This window comes from Prunus persica, chromosome G7 (assembly GCF_000346465.2).
Source record: "Prunus persica cultivar Lovell chromosome G7, Prunus_persica_NCBIv2, whole genome shotgun sequence".
Classification (NCBI taxonomy): Eukaryota; Viridiplantae; Streptophyta; class Magnoliopsida; order Rosales; family Rosaceae; genus Prunus; species Prunus persica.
The window spans coordinates 3705070-3726306 of NC_034015.1; the positions used below are offsets into that span (position 1 = coordinate 3705070).

The 21237-nt window shown below is 36.4% G+C and overlaps 2 protein-coding genes across 3 annotated transcripts; one reads left to right on the plus strand and one right to left on the minus strand.

Annotated features, from left to right (window-relative positions):
• Positions 14735 to 15844, minus strand: LOC109950313. The gene is made up of 3 exons (XM_020568864.1): positions 15632 to 15844; positions 15091 to 15523; positions 14735 to 14847 (listed from the first exon to the last, which is right to left on the minus strand). The coding sequence occupies exons 1-3, from the start codon at positions 15842 to 15844 to the stop codon at positions 14735 to 14737; spliced, it is 759 nt and encodes a 252-aa protein (XP_020424453.1).
• Positions 17564 to 20831, plus strand: LOC18771165. 2 transcript variants are annotated; one of them, XM_020569348.1, is made up of 3 exons: positions 17564 to 18009; positions 18415 to 18539; positions 20278 to 20831. In XM_020569348.1, the coding sequence occupies exons 1-3, from the start codon at positions 17646 to 17648 to the stop codon at positions 20482 to 20484; spliced, it is 696 nt and encodes a 231-aa protein (XP_020424937.1). In that variant the 5' UTR covers positions 17564 to 17645; the 3' UTR covers positions 20485 to 20831. The 2 variants fall into 2 exon arrangements, with proteins under 2 accessions (XP_020424937.1, XP_020424938.1); XM_020569349.1 differs by having other exon boundaries at positions 20261 to 20411.

A 21237-nucleotide genomic window follows, 5' to 3' on the forward strand; every position in this document is an offset into this window, starting at 1 on the left:
CCGAAAAACAAGAACGAATGAATAGTTATATATACATATAAATATATAATATAAGAGATATATATATATATAATATAAATATGACAATCACCTAGTTGTACCAGGGAAAAAATTCAACCGGGGGATTGTTTGACTAGTCCACATGGAAGAGCCCGCATAAAAGAATTCATCAATTGACCATGTGGCTAGGGAACGAGCCATCTAACTGGGGGACTAACTCTCAGCCAGCACGTATAGCCGAATACTCAAAACTTGTATGCCTGAAAACCAGTCCTACGCGCGCAAACTACCCAATCAAGGGTCTACAACAACATCCCATCAAGGATGCTCCAAGTCCTGATATTTCCAAGTATCTCAAGTTTTCGTATTCAAGTTCCAAATCCGGGGAGGTACATAGGGTAGTGCTTATAGCACTCCAAACTGACATTCTATATCCAAATCTTTCCACAATCTCATCTCAACAACCCAAGTACCCTACACATAGACAATTATAGATAGAATTTCTCAAAATCCATATGTACATACTCAAGATACTCAAATATGTCAAAACCCAAAATATATTGCCAAATCTTTATAAGAACATCAAATTCGACAATCGAATATATCATATATCCAATATACCATGTAAAGCATTATGCATAATTTTTTTTCCATCAATAAAACCATACTTAAGATTTGAAAACAAAGTCCACTCACAGGTAGTCCCACGTTGCTTGACCATGAGAGGGTCCCGCCTACTGCGTATGAGTGGTCGGAGTACCTAATTCAGAATACAAATACGAGATTAATACGAAGCGTTTCGAACGAGAACTTTGAATTAAATATCCTAATTTTTCGGTTTTCAAGTGCACAAGAAACGAGACATTCTAAGGTCCAACTACCTTATTCGGACAATGGAATAGCCTCGGGAGACCCTCGGTCAACCAAGCAGTCAAACTTCCCAAATCGGGTCAACCGGGCCCACAGGACCCACGACCTCCGTTTTACAAACTGGAAGTTCCTAAAGGTTTCACAAGGTCTAGGATACACGTCCTGCAAGTTTGGTCCGAAACGGATGGTTGGATTGCTCACGATCGCACGATCGGACGGTTATCGCAAAACGTGAACTTTAAGTTATTGAATCGGAACATCCGGTGTCCGATTCACGATCCGAGAATTCCTACAATATCCTAAGAATGTCTAGAGTAACATATATTGGAATGGAGTCGATCTAACGGTCCGAACATGTCGAACTCGGATGACTCCTAATATGTGAGATCCGTTCGTGGTTCGAACGTCAATCGAATTGAAATCCAAAAGTACCTACGTGCTCGTGAGGACCAGGAAAACACATTGGGATAAAATGCACCTTTTTCTACAGTGCCCACGCACCGGCAACACGTGGGTGTCCAAAGCGATAAAGCTTCATAGGAGAATCTCAACATCTTGGGCCAAGACTTCTACCCTAGGTAAAACACCATATTTGGAGTCACTATTGTTCTAGGACCTACCCCAAAAAGTGACCGGAAGTGGCCGAAAACGCGATCCCAAAATTGGCTGAATTTCAAATCGAAAATCGAATAACCTAGGCTCAAAATTAATGAAATCCTACCCAACCATCAGCTAGATCATGTAAAATAGGTGGAAATCCATGCTTTACAAGTCCAATTTGGTGGAGAATTGAGAGAGAATGAGAGGTGGGAATTTTCTTTGAAAACTGGCTCCTTTTTTAAGGACTCCGGCGGCTGGCGGGCAGCTCACGACGGGAGGTAGCTGAGGAATGACGATGAGGTCTGACCGGATATTTTGGTATTGGCCTTATGGCCGGAGGTGGGCGGTGACGAAGGTTGAGCCACCGACTGGAGAGAAAAATCGAAGGGGAGGGGGAAGCTCATGCGGGGAGAGAGGGAGAGAGAAGAGAAATCAGGTTTTAATAAAAACCAATTTCAAAAATTTACGGTTATGCCATCGAAAATTGTTTTACACGTAACTTCTTCGTTACAACTCCGAATCGAGTCCACTACATGTCTACGAACTCATCTCAGTACGATCTACCTAAAAGTACCAGTCACTGCCCCACGGGTAAATTCGTAATTTCATATTTAATTAAATAAAATAATTTAATTAAGGAATTTAATTGGAGTCAGGGTGTTACATGTTGTTTGGAAGCTTAATTTGAGGTATAAATAAAAATCACAATGGAACCTTAATTTGAAATTGAATGCTTTTGTTTTTGTTTGGATTTGAAAGCATTTGTTTATGTTTTTCTTTGTTGCTTTGTTTAGGATTAGTTAATTGCATGTAGCGGCTAGTTAGAATTGAATTTGAAAGCATATAATTTGTAGCTACTGGTTGGTTAGGTTTTTATAAATATGTTGGTGTGTTTTTCTGTTTTGTAGCTGCTGGTTGGTTAGGTTTTTATTATGTTTTGTGTGTGTAGTCTGCTGGTTGGTTAGGTTGTGTATGATTATTTTTGGTTATGGTGTCTTTTGTATTTAGGATATGATGGAGTCTAGCCAATCCAATACTAATGCCTCAGGAAGTGCATCTTCCATTCAACCCAAAATAGAACCCAATCCCAAACAGAAACAAAAATAGAAACCGAAACCCAATCACAAGTAGATTCATGTAATGTGGAAAGGAAGAGGAAACCTCCAAAATATGGTGTGGCAACACTACAAGAAAGTCCACAAGAAAGATGATATTGGGATGGAAAAGGGTACTTGCAGTTTGCAACAATTGCAAATTAGAGATGCCGGGTGATTCTAGGAAAAATGGGACAACCGGTATAAGAAATCACCTAGAAGAGATGCAAGCTCTCTCCTCTTTTTGAGAGCGGAGATAAGACTCAATCGATCTTGACAAATATGACCATGGGCGGTCAAGCTCAATTGGTTCCCACACCTTTAATCAACAAAGGTGTGAAGCCAAATGTGTGATGTATGTCATAAGGCATAAGATCCTTTTTAGGCATGTTGAGGGTGGCGGGTTTAAGGACTTTATCGATGAGTTAAACCCTAAGTTCAAGATCCTTAATAGACAAAAGATAGCTGTTGGAATATGGGATTTGTTTGTAGTTGAGAAGGCCAAGATAATGAGTGTGATAGGCAATCACAAGGTAAGTATCACATTTGATACTTGGACTTCGATCCAAAACATCAACTACATGGTAGTCACAACCCATTTCATGGATAGTGATGGAATTTGCATAAAGATCTCTAATCACAAGGGTGTTGACATAGGCAAGACTTTATGTGCATGCTTGAATGCTTGGGGGATTGAAAAATTGTTTAGCATTACAATTGATAATGCTTCGGCAAATGATGGGGCGGTTGTGTATGTGGAAAATAGGATGAAGGATTTCAATAATCTTTTGCTTGATGGGAAGTATTTGCACTTGAGGTGTGCATGTCATATCCTTAACTTGATTGTTAAGGATGGGTTGAAGGAGCTTCTTAGCTTTAAGGTTCACTCATCTCCGTCAAGGTTGGATTCTTTTAGGGACCATGCCTTGGAGATAAGGATGGATGGGATGGCAAATGTGCCAATGGATGTGGTGACAAGGTGGAATTCAACTTATAAAATGCTTGATTGTGCATTCAAGTACAAGATAGTGTTCAATAGGATGGCGGCGGAAAATGTAGCTTTTCAAGCTTACTTTGAGGAGATAGAGAAGGATGGGATGAAGAGAGTGGGTCCTCCGAGTAATGAAGATTGGGAGAAGTCAATCTCATTTGTTCACTTTCTTAAGAAATTTTGTGATACAACCTTGAAACTAAGTGCAACCAAAACAATTACATCCAATATAATTTTTCATGAATTGGTTAGTTTACAAGTTGAGATTGAACTCAAAATGAATGATCCTAGAGATCCGGTCTTGCAAAGGGTGGCTCCATCAATGAAGAAGAAGTTTGACAAGTATTGGGGGGGTTTTGAAAGTGTGAACAAGATGATTTTTGTAGCATTAGTGCTAGACCCAAGATTTTAAACTTCAAATGCTTAAGATAAGCTTCCAAAATCTCAATGCCAAAGAAAATAAGATGATGAGGTTGTGCATAAAGTGAGAACATGCTTGTTCAATTTGTATAATGAGTATAGAGGGGTGGATAGCTTTGTGAGCCAACCAACGAATGAAGGCGAAAATGTTGGAAATGATCTTGAAGGTTATGATGATGTTCAAACCAAAATGTTTCATCAACTTGTGCAATAAAGGAAGGAGGAACAACTTGTGGAAATATCCAATGAAGTGGATAAATACTTGACTGACCCTTTTGAAAGCCTTTTTACCAAAGGCTTCAAACTCTTGAATTAGTGGAAAGGCAATGAGGGTTGAAATTTCCTAGAATGGCTAACTGATCTGTTTCTTAATACTCAAACACCACAGTAGGATTGAAATATTGTTACAATCCTATAAGCAAAAATTTCATAATACGCAGTAGAATAAATTCAAATAAAAACGCAAACAATTGCACAAGGAACACACGATATGTTGACGCAGTAAAAAACCTCAAGATGAGGAAAACAACTGTGGGCACTATGCCAGAGAACAAATCACTATGAGAAAGAATACAAAAAGGTCTTACAAGTCTTAACTCACAAGACAAACGCTCACAAGGCAGACTTGCCTACTCACCTTTGCTACTCAACCGAACCAGCGATTTGTCTTCCTTCGTCAACAAGAGATGGCACAGCTCTGGTCTCGGCTGCTCACACCTCAAGGCACAATTGCCGATCACCAACATGCATAATGCTCATGAACTCACACATATATGAAAAGATGACGATTTAATCACTCATGGAGGCTAACATGGAACAGCCACATGAGTTTTCAATATAAACTCTCAAAAACCTCTTTGCAAATATTTTGTCGTTCTTTTTCTTTTCAATGTTGTAGACACACAAAACAAAACAGCTAAGTTCCTTTCTTGTATTACACGCTTCAAACTAGGTCAAAGACCAAAAAAAGGCTTTTTGTTGTAAATGCATGAGTTGGTGGATGACCACCATACCTCTTAATATTCCACCGTTGGATTTTATGTAACCTATGCACTAAGTATTTGTAATTAATGCTTGTAACCTATAGGTATATTGTAAATGATGGTATTCAATCTTCTATCTTGTAAGCCTATAAATAGGTGGTTCTACCAAAGATTTAGAAAGGAATAAACATGGTGAAGCTTTATCTTTAGCATATCACTTCTCTCTACATTTTCTCCCTCTAGTTTTATAACACGTTATCAGCACGACATTGCTCTTGGTATGTTTTCTTTCTCTGAATTTTCTTTCTTCTTATATGAGCTAGCCAGCTGCCTTTTGCTTAAATAAACTAAAGAATATAAAACCATCGTTAAAAACTCACTGATGTCTGGCACTGGATTATGTAAGACTGAAATCATATATCAGTCATGTACATCTGACAACCACTTTTTATGATCAAGCAAATATGCAAATATGAATGCAAAACATACATTGGCATTGTCTCTGAGCCACACTGATCCAGGATAGCTGAATGTCACTTGAAAACTGTAGGTTACAGTCAAAGACCTACTCTATGTTTTTGTAATAGGAAATTGTCAATATACCAAAAACTGGTCCTAACAAGGGTAGATATCCAATCCTTTCAAAGATTGCCAATGATATCTTTGCAATCCCAAGCTCAACTGTTGCTAGTGAGAATGCCTTTAGCCTAGGCAAGAGGATTGTGGATCCTTTTAAAAGTTCATTGACACCTAAAATGGTAGATGCATTAGTGTGTACTAGTGATTGGCTTAGGCGGATAAATTTTGCTTTCTACAAGGAACCAACAGATAAAGAGCTTGCATTCTATACAGAACTTGAAGCACTTAAAGCAAGTAATACATAATCTACTATTTTGTTTTAAATAAATTTTGTTTCTATCTTCTTTTTTTAACATTCATGTTTGTTTTTTTAACATAATTTACTATTTTGTTTAACTTATTTTTTACTAGATGTGGCCGGTACTCAAACTTGTACAACAACACTACCTCCTTGATTTGCTTCCACATCATCACTACCTACTCTTTGAGTTGTGAGAGACACCATGGTTTGTTCAACAAACTTTGTTGCAACAATTTAAGTTTTCATTGCACATTTCATATTCGGGTTGCAATTTTAAATATTCTCATCGCACTTTATTTCATATTTGGGTTGTAATTTAATTTTAAATAAGTTTTCATTGCCTCTTGTTGCAGAAATGGTTTGAATCTTCTTGGAAGCCATTGTTTTTAGTGTATTGATTGAGCTTAAAACTGGAGAAAGAGATGAGAGGCAAAGACAGTCCCATTTGGTGTGCCAAATTTGTAAACATGAAAATCCTACAATAGGTGAGACAAGAACACGTGTACAAAGTAATATTTGTATTAATAAAATTTAGGATTACAATCTCTGTATGAAATCCTCTTATTCGATCTCCTAAGTGTTTAAAGAAAATTTTGTTTGATACAACGGTCATAGAGACTTGATCTTGACCAAACAGGTAGCACAAGATTGTTTAGTGATTGGATTTTTTCGAGCAGGGAGGAACCAGCACCTACTTGTTGTACTTGGTGGCTTTTTCAAAGTAGGATGAAGAATGCATAGAGTTTTCTGATTTTTCCGAGTGCTTGGTCTGTCTAAGTGACAGGACTCGATCCAAATTCCGCTTTGAAATCCAAACCAGACCCTGTGCGTGTCCGGCACCTAGCGAATGTCGGGCACAAATGACCTATTTGCCCCTCAACACAAAACATGATAAAATAACAAGGTTGACTTCTACCGAAAAATCGGCAGAGTTTCCCTTGTAACTGGCTCAATACCAAAATATTTTCACCTGCCAAACAAGTATACATATATACAACCAACTGCCAACATACGTATATATACATTCCAATAGTTCAAATCTCAGTCTAGGGCAAAACATCAGAGCGACTACTAAGAATTTACAAAGGAGTGAATCCGTTTACAAACAAAATCCTACATCAGAAGAAAGGCGCGAAAGATGGGAAGTGGCCCGGTGGTGGATTCCTGTGCACGTCTACTGCCTGGGGGCGTAAAACAACAATAAGGGTGAGTGGACCCAAAAACAAAGTTGAGAAAATAGTATAAGAACATACTAACCCCACTGTAAAAACAGTTATACAAACTAGCTTATTTTCTTTATTTCTGAAATCAATGCATATATATAATTATATACATTTGAAAACAGTTTAAACTATCACCTAGGTGTACCCTTATTTCTGTCAATTCCTTATATCCGTCAATTCCTTGCATCACCATGGGTGACACATACTAGCAGGTCTCAGTGACACGAAGTTAGTCTGACCGCAACTCGCAGGATTCAGGGGACCGTAGTCCACCTTTATCCGCAGTACTCGCTCCACACAAGTTCGCAGCATGCAACATAAAATATTTAACAGAATAAAACAACTTATAACTGAAACTGAACTGCTTAAATTCATTTACTAAAACAAAGAGTCCACTCACTGATAGTCCGAGCTCGCTGGACCTCTTGAAGGTCCCTCCTGCGAGTCAACTGGTGCCCGGGTGCCTCACTCGTCTGATTTGGTGGCCGAATGACGGAGTTTGAACGGTAAGAAGTTCTGTCAAATCCGGCTACTTCCCTTCGATTTTTCCGACGATTTCACGGCGGCTGACTTCAGAGAGTGGTCGGGGCTTGAAGACAGAACCGAGCTGGTCCTGTTGGCACCAACGGCAGGGGCAGAGGTGGTCGGTGGAGGAAGTTTTGGACGTTTGGAGGGCGACGGCTGGAGGAAAAAAAACAGAGAGGGAGGAGAGCTCGCGGGGAGAGAGAGAGAGAGAGAGAGAGAGAGAGAGAGAGAGAGAGAGAGAGAAATGAGGTTTTATAAAAATCTGATTTTTCTAATTACCATTTTGCCCCTCGTGATATTTAATCGCATTTTCTTCATTAAAACTCCGATTCGAGCTCACTTCGTGTCTATGAACTCATTTCGTCGTGCTCTACGCAACGGTGTATGTGGAATTGTCAAATTCCTTTTCGGTCAAAAAGTCAACTTTTCGTTCATAATTTATTCCAAGGGAAAAATTGTCTTTCCGCATAATAAATTACTAATTAAATATGAATTTTAGGTTTAGGTCATTACACTAAGTGTTCTTTCCTTTGTCTTGAGGCCTCCTATTTATAGGCCCCTGTATGATTCTTGACCAAAATGACTTTCCTACTTTAGGTCTTTCTTTGTGGGATTTTGATTTGATTTGAAATCAATTCCGATAATTTGGGAATTTAATTTAATTATCTTCAATTGATTGACTTGATTAATATTTGATTTAAATCAAAGTCAATCATAGAAGATCCTTCCCTTTAATTTTATCTTCAATTTGAATCGATTGATACACTCCGTTGGATGTCGATACGTGTCACCTATGACAACTAATCTAATTTTGATGAGTCGTATGCCACGTGGGTGAATCATGAGGCCTGTAATTTAATCCACCAAACCTTAATTATTTTCTTATTTAGTGAAATTTAATTCGCCAATTTTTTTTTGTCTACGTTGGTCTTGGTGGAATATTAACGCCCAATTGATACTCATATGACGATGAACATATTTAGGATTATGGGATCATGATAAGTCTCGATGTATGCAATCTCATTACGTAATTCTTATGTCCACTTATATTCCTAGGACTGCAGTTGTTTTACTACTATAATAATATACCAGATATCATGGTTGAAAACAACTAGTCTTGCCCATGAATAACTTAATGAGTCATTACATAAGATGTCTTTAACATTAATTATCGTATAATTAGTTGGCTTTAAGGGCATACTACTAACACTCTCTTCCTTACTTCTTCCTTCCTCCCTTCTCTTCTCTTCCCCTACTTTCAGAGACAGAAGGTTTCTCCTATTTGTCTTTGTTATGTTATGATTTTCCTTCCACTCATCACATGCGGATGCATCCTCATGTCGGATCAATACCACCATCTTTTTTGCGGTTTCTTCATGTTTGAAATAAGTAGCAGAGACTATTTGAGTTTTCACCTCTCCTTTTGTGAGAGTTTTTCACCTCTCATTTTGTGAGAGTTTTTCATCTCTCCTTTGTGAGAGTTATTTTATTTGTATTGTTCTGTCTTGGTTTTCTCAAGCTTTATCTCTTTTTGGTTGTTCTAAGTTTGCACTCTTAGTTAGAATGCCTATGCCAGAGTTTCTTCAATCCTGTGTGGTTGTTAGTGGAGGAGCCCCAAATTGTCTTAATTTTGATGTTAGATCACTTTGTTATTGTAGTGGCCATTTGTGGCTAGATTGTATTGCCCCTTTGGAGCTGGTGGCTTTTTTGACTGAAGTATGAATGCAATCCCATAATTTCTATAAAAAAAAAAATTTGGAAAAAAATATATATATTCAAAGAATGCTGTTATTCCCACCAATCTGTCCTATTTCTCCACTCCCCCTAATCTTCAAAATTTTAAACACAATTTTACCACTTTGTAAAATGACTTTTAAAGACTCAAGTATAGACGTTACTATCCCAATCCAATCATATGATGCTAGCTATATATTATTTTGACTTCCCTTTTCCTTATTTCTCTCTCCTTGTTTATCTTTTGGCTTCTTCGCCTGCAAGCGCTGGAACATTCCTTCTTTTTTTTCCCCTGATTTACTTCTCTTTTCTCTTCCCTTCGGTTGCCCCTCTTAGCCACTTGGCTATGGTTCCCTATAAATTCTATGTCTTTCCCCCTTAACGCAAGCACTACATAAGCAAGCTACCTTTCCTTCCTTCTTTTTCTGCCCCCCTCCTCTTAAGTCTTTCCTTATCTTTCTCCTCCAATTCAAATCAAACATTTCTCCTTGCTCAGATCATCTCCAACCCATAAGGCCAAACTAAAAAAATCCCCAATTATAGCCCCATTCATCTCCCAACCCAAGAAAAGTAAAGGGCCAAAATATGGGAAAACCCAAACTTAGGGCCAAATACCAATCCATCTATTGCCTGGGCAGAAAAACTTTTTGGTGGAGCCCATTCAAGGCTCATGCAGCCCATATGCAAGGAAGAGCAATTGGGGCTAGTGCTGCTGGTCCCGCAGATTGTGTCGCGCCACTTGTCAAAGATTTATGAAATTGTTATGGAAGAAAAATTTAGATTGTAAAAATCCCAGCTTTTTGTAACCCCCTAAAAAAACCATTAATAAATAAGTAAATGTTGTAAAAGTGAATAGAGAAAGTATATGAAAAGTAAGAGTAGTTCTCAATAGCTCAATGCTCAAGTGTCTTATTCATCTTTAGTGCTTACTATTTATAGGCATATGAAATATATCATCATTTACCACCCTTAAGTGGTGGGTTACAAAACATAATAACCAATGATAAATATGGTACTTAGTGCATAGGTTACAACCCTATAATGAAAGATATAATGATGGGTATAGTGGAGGAATTACAATGGACTTATGGTGGGCATCCATAATATTTGAGGTTACAACACTCCCCCTTGGATGTCCACCATGCATGGAGTATGCCTCATTAAAACCTTGCCAGTAAAACCTGGTGGGACAAAACCTAGGCGAAGGGAAAAGAGTACATATCCATGTGTAATATAGAACGTGTGACACTGCCTCATTAAAATCTTGCCTGAAAAAACCCAGTGGGATAAAAACCAAAAGGAAGGAAAAAGAGTATAGTGTGAAGGTCTCAATTATGACACGCTCCCCCTGATGCTGCCAAAAGATCCTTGAGTTGACGCATTCCAATATGGTTGACCATCTTTCTGAGTGTTGTAGTTGGCAGTGCTTTAGTGAATAAATCTGCAAAGTTGTTGCTGGATTGTATTTGTTGAACATCTATGTTACCATTCTTCTGAAGTTCATGCGTGTAGAAATTTTTTGGGAAAATGTGTTTGGTTCTGTCACCTTTGATGTATCCATTTGTGATTTGAGCAATACAAGCAGCATTATCTTCATATAGCAATGTTGGAGAATTTTTGATTGAAGACAACCCACTTGTTTCTCGAATATGTTGTATCATAGATCTCAGCCATATACATTCCCGACTTGCTTCATGCAATGCTAATATTTCAGAATGGTTTGAAGAAGTGGCGGCTAATGTTTGCTTTACAGACAACCATGATATAGCAACACCACCACAAGTGAACACATACCCTGTTTGTGATCTACCTTTATGTGAATCAGAAAAATAACCAGCATCAGCATAGCCAACTATTTGGAATTTTGACCCTTTTGAATAAAATAAACCCATGTCAGCTGTTCCACGAAAATTTCGTAGTATATGTTTAACACCATTCCAATGTCTCTTAGTTGGTGCAGAACTATACCTTGCTAATAAGTTTATAGAAATAGCTATATCAGGCTGTGTACAATTTGCAAGATACTTTAAATCTTCAATTGCACTAAGGTATGTTACTTCAGGACCAAGTAATTCTTCATTATCTTCTCGTGGGCGAAAAAGACCTTTCTTTACATCAATTGATCGAACAACCATGGGGCTACTTAATGGATAAGCTTTATCCATATAAAATCGTTTTAAAACTTTTTATGTATATGTTGATTGATGGATAAAGATTCCAGTTGGTAAATGCTCGATCTGCAGGTTGAGACAGAATTTAGTCTTCCCAAGATTTTTCATCTGAAATTCCTTCATTAAATAAGCAGCAGTCTTTGTAAGCTCTTCAGGAGTTCCAACAAGGTTTAAATCATCCACATATACTACAATAATAGCAAATCCACTTCCAGATCTTTTAATAAAAACACATGGACAAATTGGATTATTTACATATCCTTCTTGTATAAGATATTCACTAAGGCGGTTATACCACATTCTTCCAGATTGCTTTAATCCATACAAGGATCGTTGTAATTTAATTGAATACATGTCATGATATTTTGGATCATTTGCTTCAGGCAATTTAAATCTTTCTGGGATCTTCATATAGATATCATTCTCAAGTGATCCGTATAGGTATGCAGTAACTACATCCATGAGTTTCATATCAAGTCTTTCTATGACAACCAAACTAATCAAGAAACATAATGTGATTGCATCTATCACAGGGGAATATGTCTCCTCATAATCGATTCTAGGTCTCTGCTAGAAACCTTGTGCTACAAGTCGTGCTTTGTATCTCACAATTTCATTTTTCTCGTTACGTTTCCTTACAAACACTCATTTGTATCCAACCGGTTTCACACTTGCAGGTGTTTGGACTACTGGTCCGAATACTTTACGATTTTCCAAGGAATTTAATTATACTTGGATCACATCTTTCCATTTTGGCCAATCCTCTCTATGTCGACATTCTTCAACAGTTTTTTGTTCAAGATCCTCATTATCTTTTATAATTTCTATAGCAACCATGTATACAAAGACATCATCAACAATAGTTTTCTTTCTATCCCAGCTTTCTCTTGTACTCATATAATTCAAAGAGATCTCTTCTGATGTATGTACTTCTTCTGGTGTATGTACTTCTTCTGGTGTATGTGCCTCTATAGGGGCTATATCTTCATCAATTTTAAACTGGTCAGTTTTTGGCTCATCAAGAGTACTAATTTGTTTCGAATTTTTATCTTCTTATGGAATAGGCACTTCTTGTGTCCTTTTCTTTCGGGTATTGACCTTCAGGGACATCAATCCTTGCTGGAGTATTTACAGCCAATATATGAGATTTTGTTACTTTCTTTATGTCAGTAAAAGCATATGGTAATTGATTTGCTATACTTTGCAAATGGATGATCCTTTGAACTTCATATTCAATTTGATTTGTACGTGGATACAGATGAGACAATGATGATGCATTCCATGTAATTTCACGCCGTTCTTCAGGAAGCAACACTTTTTCTCCCCCTAACGGCGGGAAAATTATCTCATCAAAATGGCAATCCTCAAAGCGTGCTGTAAACATATCACCCGTCAGGGGTTCAAGATATCTAATTATGAATGGAGAATTAAATCCAATGTAAATTCCAAGATATCTTTGAGAGCCCATCTTAGTTCTCTTTAGTGGAAAAATGGGAACATTTACAGCACAGCCAAAAATTTTTAAATGAGAAATATTAGGTTGTTGGCCCAAACCAAGTTGTAATGGAGAATATTGATGATATGCAGTTGGTTGGATGCGAACCAAAGATGCAGCATGCAATATAGCATGTCCCCAAACAGAAGTAGGTAATTTTGACCTTAAAAGTAAAGACCGAGCAATCGTTTTAAGGCGTTTGATAAAGGACTCTACTAATCCATTTTGAGTATGTATATGTGCAACTAGATGTTCAACACCAATGCCAATGGACATGCAATAATCATCAAATGCTTGAGATGTAAACTCACAAGCATTATCAAGACGAATTGTCTTAATTCGATAGTCAGAAAATTGTGCCATCAATTAGATTGTTTGAGCAAGAAGCTTAGCAAATGCAATAGAACAAGTAGAAAGTAGGCAAACATGTGACCATCTTGCTGATGCGTCTATTAAAACCATGAAATAACTAAATGGCCCACATGGTGGATGAATAGGTCCACATATATCCCCTCGGATTCGTTGTAAAAATGTTGGGGATTCACTAACAACTTTCAAGGGAGATGGTTTAATAACCAATTTTCCTTGTGAGCAAGCCTGGCATGGACAATCACTGGATAAAAGAATCCTCTGGTTCTTTAATGGATGACCATGTGAATTTTCAATTATTCGACACATCATTGTTGACCCTGGATGGCCAAGTCGGTCATGCCAAAGCATAAAAAGCTTTGGATCACTGAACTTCTGGTTTATTATGGTATTTGATTCTATTGCACTTATAGTTGTATAATACAAGCCATATAAGAGAGCTGGAAGTTTTTCTACTACATGCTTATGGCATGAAATAATAGAAGTAATGAGCAAATATTCTATATCCCCTCATTTGTAGTGTCAATATGAAACCCATTTAGACATATATCCTTAAAACTAATCAGATTTGAAGGAAGTTGAGGTTCCACCCCAAAACCAATTGGTAATGGGGGGAGTAGCCCAACTCCTTATAAGCCCTTGCTAGGTTTCTCAACTTTCCAATGTGGAACTTTTTACCTTCACATTCTCACACGCCCCCACACGTGTGGCGAATTTTCAAGACTAACACGTGGACAACACATATTGGGTGATGTGGAGCACGTGTGGCCGTTGGACTTTCACACGTGGGCATCCCACTCTGATACCATAAAGGAAGTTGAGGTTCCACCCCAAACCATTGGCAATGAGGGGAGTAGTCCAACTCCTTACAAACTCTTGCTAGGTTTCTCAACTTTCCAATGTGGGACGTTTTACCTTCACATTCTCACAAGATTTCTTCTAGATCTGATAGAATATAAAGCCTCTTTGATTTAATTGTGTGTTCCTCCATGTAATATTAAACTGGCTCTTCCAGAGCCTTCGATTAGCTTTGCACTACCTGAAAGTGTATTCACATTGGCTTTTGGTAATTTTAAGTTTGAAAATTATTTCTTATCCCGAAGGATTGTATGTGTTGTTGCACTATCCACCAAACATACATCGCCATCATGCATCTTGGAATTGCTCAAAGCATTGACATTTTCCATGCTTCTTCATTTAAAGAAAAATATATATAATAAGTTTATGAATAAATATAATAAAAAATAAAATAAAATAATGCGATCATAGATCATTTTATTGAATTGAAAGCATTACAAATGAAAAATTGAAACTTAAAATCATAAGTTCATATCGTTTTAATGAATTGAAATAAAGCAACATAATAGAGCAACATAAAATTAGTCAATATTGGGGTTTCTATCATTGGCATCATCATCACCATCCTTCATATTTTCATCACCAACATTGGTATTTCCATCACCATATGAATGGTCAAATGTGCCGCTTGGTTCTGCAAAGAAATATAACACATCCAAATAGGTGATATTCATTGGCTCAGTAAAATCATAAAAAATGTTGCTGAAATCGATGAAGTTTGTTTCTTTCTCTTTTCTCTTTCCCTTAATTGATGCTTGATAAAGATTAACCAGGTGTTTCGCCGTACGACAGGTACAAGACCAATGTCCTTTCATACCACACCTATAACAAGCCTCATCACTTCTTTTTTTTTTTTTTTCAGAATTAATCTGCATACCTTTCCCTTTTCCTTGTTTTTCTTCATTGTCATTCCACTTTTGGTGGTATGGTGCACTTTTCTTATTTGAGGCATGATTGTGACCACCTCGGTTTCGAAAATTATAATGACCACGACCATAACTACCACCCTGACCACGGCCATGATTGCTTGCATTTGCTTCAGGAAATGGTTTTGAGCCAATTGGGTGGGAATTATGGTTTTTGACCAAAAGCTCATTGTTTTGTTCAGCAACAAGAAGACATGAAATCAGTTGGGAATATTTTGTAAATCTTTTTTCTCGGTATTGCTGCTGCAGGAGCATGTTTGATGCATGAAAAGTTGTGAATGTTTTCTCCAACATATCTTCATCAATAAACGTGTCTCCACACAACCTCAATTGAGAGACAGTTTTGAACATTGTTGAGTTATACTCATTCACTATTTTGAAATCCTTCAAGCGCAGGTGCATCCAATCATAACGAGTCTTTGGAAGAATTATACTCTTCTAATGGTCATACATTTCTTCCAAATTTTTCTATAGGATAGCAGGATCCTTCACCTTAAGGTATTCAGATTTCAATCCTTCATAAAGGAGATGGTGGAGGAAAATCATAGCTTTCAAGCGATCCTGTAGGGATGCTTCATTTCTTTCCTTGATGGTATTTCCAAGATCCTTTGCATTCAAATGAATTTCAGCATCAAGGATCCAGGTCAAATAGTTCTTGCCAGAAATGTCAAGTGCCACAAACTCAAGCTTCATGAGATTTGACATTGTTGAATATCTCTAAAAAATTAAAAATCAAATATTTCAAAATTAATTAATTGTAAACATGAAAAATTAAAATATGCCTCAATAATAATAAAAATGATCATATTACTATCAAATAAAAAAATTAAATAAATGAACATATGCATAATTAGTCACTCAAAACAATAGATTTGAGTTCTATATATTTAGGGCTTCAGGCTCTAAAATAATTATATAACTTAGAACTTCAGGTTCTAGAATTATTGAATTTCTTTGATTTAAAACTTCAGGTTTAAATCATTAGGATGTGAACTTTGGGTTCTAATATATAAATAAAATCCATCTTTATAAAAATGCAACCGTTTATTTATATATTATAATATATAAAATTATATGCATGTTATAGTGTATATTAAATATATATATAAAATAGAGACCCTGCACAATTGGTTAGAAAAGAAAAGCTAAGAACATGGTAGAACTAAACTTTGAGTCATAGCATCCTTCTGTCTTATAGTTAATCGACATGTGTGAGATTATGTCTCAAAGAAACTTGGTTGGTGAAAGAAAAAAAAATATTATAGCATCAATCGAAATAAAATAAGAAATTAGATAAGAAAAATTATACCAAGTCCAAGCCAAGATCCTCAACTGATAATAGAGTCGTGCTAATAACATATTGTAAAAATGAATAGAGAAAGTATATGAAAAGTAAGAGTAGTTCTCAACAGCTCAGTGCTCAAGAGTCTTATTCATCTTTAGTGCCTACTATTTATAGGCATAGGAAATACATCATCATTTACCACCCTTAAGTGGTGTGTTACAAAACATAATAACCAATGATAAATATGGTATTTAGTGCATAGGTTACAACCCTATAATGATAGGTATAATGATGGGTATAATGGAGGAATTACAATAGACTTATGGTGGGCATCCATAAACTTTGGGGTTACAATAGTAAAAATTTTATTCCCCGTTAAACCGTGTAATTCATGTATCTCTTCACCCTTAAATCAAAGTTCTCATCCTCAGATTTCTAACTCTTTTTTCTTGTGCATTTTGGGCTTCGTTTCATTTTCGTGCCTTTGTCCCCAATTTCAATTACTTGAAAATTTACCAGCCACTCAAATTAGATAATCGTTCAACTCTGTGATTTGGAAGAGTAACGTTGAGATATTTTTTTGGTTGAGTTGTAGAAGAACTGAAGGTTAAGACAAGAAAATAATAATTTTAAAAAGAGGGTTACAACAAGCTACAGATAATAGAAGGAAGGTGGAAGTCAAAATAATAGAATTTGGCAACATATGATGGGGTTAGTAAAGAGAATTTACTTGAATTAATAATTAAATTGTATTTTAGGAATAATGGTGGGTGGAAAGATAAGATTGTGTTTTTTCAAATTTTAAATAGTAGAAGATAACGTAGGTGGGAAAATAGGAAAGAGAATTTACGTGAATTAATAATTAAAGGGTATTTTAAGAATAATGGTGGGTGGAAAGATAGGATTGTGTTTTTTTAAATTTAAATAGTAGGTGAGAAGATAAGGTGAGTAGAGAAATAGAAAAGAGAATTTACGTGAATTAATAATTAAAGGGTATTTTAAGACTAATGATGAGTGGAAAGATAGAATTGTGCTTTTTTAAATTTAAATAATAGGTGAGAATATAAGATGGATGGATAAATAAGACGACGGTGGAAATAGCAGCAATATAGAAATTAATAAAAACACAAATTCCAAATACTTTTTTTGGTCTGAAACACAAATTCCAAATATACAGACACAATGTCAAGTGAAATGTGAAGAGACGAGAGAGAGAATGTGATGGCAAACCCTCGAAGGAACAGCCAGAGCTCAGAGAACCAATTCCATAGCCAAAGCATCCAATTCTCCTCATCACTTGTCCACTTTCTGAAGAAGCCGCATGCCTTCCCTTTTCTGCTCTCCATCCTCCTTTTGCTCACATGGGTCTCTCTCAGACTTCAACACTCCTCCTACCTCTCCTCTGCTCCTTCCCATATTTCTAAAGACAAAGACAAGCCCCTCACCCATAAAAAATGGAGCCAATTGAGTGATTCCAGCGCCAATGTCATTAGGTTCAGCTCTGGGTTTCCTTCTCGGATTGCAAAAGACAAGAGGGGATGGCTGCTCGACCCCATCTCCCTTGCCCTTGATTCTGGCATTTCAGGCACACCCCCTTTCTCTTTCTTGTTTTCCTTTTTTGTTGCTTTTCTTTTTTCGTAATTTGAAAGGTAATTGATGGGATTTTCTTTGAATAGTGAGAGAGAGAGTTGATGGGTGAAATAATTTTTTATTTTTTGTATTATTTGTTTGCATCAAAATGCATCCGTTTCCATTGCATTGTCATGAAAGAGTATTTTGATTTCAACCCATTTGGCTGCTTTTTCTTGCACTGTATGACATTGATTCTATAGCCTGTTGGTTGTATAAATATTGAATTTAAATTCTTGTGAAGTTGTAGGAAAATGAATTTTATTGGGTTTCCTCTGGATTTGGATTTCCAACTCAAATCTGATCCCTGAAACAAAATGCATTTGCTGGTAGTTGAGGAAATGATTGTGTTTGTTTACAGGTGGAGCTGTGGGCTGTGTTTCAATTCATCTTGGAGAAATCCAACCTGGTGGTTTGAGGGGAAATCACAGGCACCATACTTGTAATGAAACATTTGTCATATGGGGTGCTGAAACCAAGTTTAGGGTAAGCTCTCAGTTCCATAGAAGCATAAATGTTATAAAATTTTACTTTTTTTTTGCAGTATACTAAATGACTAGATCATCTATTCTGGATGTATTCATTGTGGCAATCAATATAATTTTTCGACAAGATTGTTCATTGAGTTGAAAAGTTCCAAATTGATAGAGGATAATTGCATGCATGAAACAATGAAAATATGAAAACTTTGATATAACTTCCGTTCTGTTTATAGATGTTTGAGCTGTTTGCCTTATTTTATATCTGATGTCAGTTCAAAACTTATGTATGTTGGAAATTAAATTTAGGTTCTGAGTAATTTAGATGTTTATGATAAAAAAAACTGAAGGGAACTCACTCCAGTTTTAAACCCAAATGCATAGTTTGATTACATGAATACTTTTGCCCGTCTCTGCCTGAAAGTTTGTAGGACCTTATGTTCATTTTCTGCCTAGGGTTTTTATATATGTTCTATGTCTGACCACGTCATGGAACTCTGCTGTTTGGACATCAAACTGGCTATTTAGCAAGACTTTAAAAACATATAGCAGCGCATAGGCACAAATCACAACTGGCCAACAAGGGCAAACAAGGATGCCACATAATGTTGAAAAGTTCTATATTTCAACTTATTTCGTTTATGAAATTGCATAGATGATTTTGTTTATGAAATCAAATAAAATAATCATGTAGTTGGATTTGAACTCAAGGGTTGAGAAATGTAGATCCTTACTCTTAAGTTTTTTTTGGGAAAGAAAGCCTTTAGGTTCATCTAAATTTATGCTAAAATAACACACTTATATCTTATTTTAGTAAAAACGCATTAGCATGCCTATAAACAAGGGATTCACTAGAAATGCACAAGAATGAACTTTCTATGTAAGTTCATTAATTTATCTTTTTGTATAGAAGATAACTTAGTTTAGAATGACCTAAATATCCTGACCATTCTACTACCAACTTGTTTATAAGGCTATACTTTTCTTTCTCAAAACCAATTCATTTAGTTAATTAAACTGATGTGAAATAATCTTCACCACAAGGATTTTATTTTCACACGTCATCTCCACTGGCTAGTCACAGCCATGGCTAATTTCTGAAAAATTCTGGGAAGTAGCTAGATAGGAAGTTCTGGGTGGTAGTATGGCACCATTCTGCTGTCAAAATGTCATAAATCTTGTCCTTTGTACAATATCAGTGAGATCCAGTGGAAATGCCTTGGATATTTTCACAGATATCAAATATATTTCTACCAATTTCCAATTCCTGCTCTCTTTCAGCCCAATATGGAGAATTTCATTGAAATGTTGCAGGAAGAAACCTTCTGCTCCCAATGTGTTGGCAACTTAAAATTTTGACATATCCGCATAATATCGGACTGGATATGTCAATATTTTCATCACTGAGTGCAAGTTCTCATCACCAGATTTTATTTCCTTTGTTTCCGAGGTTGCTTGTATTTTTATGGCACACACAAATTGAAATTGCCTGATGTTATGGCCCTTTCTGCTGTCAACAAATAAATTGTGTCAACGGTCCTACAGTAGTTATTAAAACGACTGCATTCTAATGTGCATCCATTAGGAAATTGCCTGATAGTATCTGTTGTTACAATTAGGATGAATAAGTAATTCAGATGATCCGATATAGGTATAATGACATAAATTTAGATGTCTCATTGTAGTGTTTCACTTCATAATCTTGTTATTTTTTACTTACTCTTTTAGTTGTGAACTATTTGAAGCTGGAGAACCACCAGGTGGATGGTAAAGGCTATGCTGAAGTGACCATTGGTGCAGATGAGGTTGCTGTTGCAGGTAGCCCAAGCGGAACTGCCCATGCTTTAATAAATATAGATCCAGTACGGAGTTCATACTTCATAGGATGTCAAGACAGCATCATAAATTATAACAGCTCAAGTACAGATTTTAATGTCTGGAAAAATCTTTAAGTAATTTATTTATTTATATATATAGTCCATCCAAGCAACTTATTCAGTAACTTGGAGTCAAACATGAAAAATCGTTGTCTTTCTCTCTCTCCTAGCTTGCAATTTACAAGACTAGGGCATTGGCGGAGTACATATAGACTATCTAACAAGAGTTTCTTAGCTTCTATGTATATATGTGTTTTCTTTTTTAGCATGTGATTGGCAGTGCTGGGGCTTTGCAAGATTACAAATTGACTATGGAACATATTTTCTTAGGCATTTTTGTATACGTGTACTGTTTCGTCCATATTTTTGTATTCTCAGCAAGCATTCTTTGTTTCCAGCAAAAGCAAGAATTCTGTTTTCTGTATTTTGCTTTCGTAAACATTCTTCGCCTCTTTTTGGATGCATGTGCTGGATGCTAATAAATTTTGTTCTCCATATGCCACTTCATTAAAATTTAATCTAAGGAAATTAAAAGTTGACACATCATCCTTCAAACAAAAATTCAATTTACTCTTAATTAAAAAAGAAAAAAAACACCCTAACCCAACTAACGGCAAAGTTAACATCCCGACCTTTTTTTCTTCTTCTCGTCTTCCTGTCTCACGTCTCTTTTGTGGTCAATTTCTGTCTCACGTCCTGTCCTTAACTTTTTTCTTTCTTCATGTCTCTGCCTTAAAATCTTATCTCTCACACCACGCTTTCCTCTCTCCCAAACCTCTGCAATCACAATCCTTTCTTTTTCCCTATCAAAAGAAAAGTCACGTTTCA

What these genes read in the sequence shown, in the direction of transcription:
- LOC18771165 (XM_020569348.1), top strand. Translation starts at nt 17,646, where the DNA reads ATGGCAAACCCTCGAAGGAACAGCCAGAGCTCAGAGAACCAATTCCAT. An exon ending in CCTTGATTCTGGCATTTCAG is followed by an intron (nt 18,010 to 18,414) that starts GCACACCCCCTT and finishes GTTTGTTTACAG; the next exon opens with GTGGAGCTGTGGGCTGTGTT. An exon ending in GTGCTGAAACCAAGTTTAGG is followed by an intron (nt 18,540 to 20,277) that starts GTAAGCTCTCAG and finishes AACTATTTGAAG; the next exon opens with CTGGAGAACCACCAGGTGGA.
- LOC109950313 (XM_020568864.1), bottom strand. Translation starts at nt 15,844, where the DNA reads ATGTCAAATCTCATGAAGCTTGAGTTTGTGGCACTTGACATTTCTGGC. An exon ending in TGAAATCTGAATACCTTAAG is followed by an intron (nt 15,524 to 15,631) that starts GTGAAGGATCCT and finishes CTGCGCTTGAAG; the next exon opens with GATTTCAAAATAGTGAATGA. An exon ending in AAAACAAGGAAAAGGGAAAG is followed by an intron (nt 14,848 to 15,090) that starts GTATGCAGATTA and finishes ATTTCTTTGCAG; the next exon opens with AACCAAGCGGCACATTTGAC.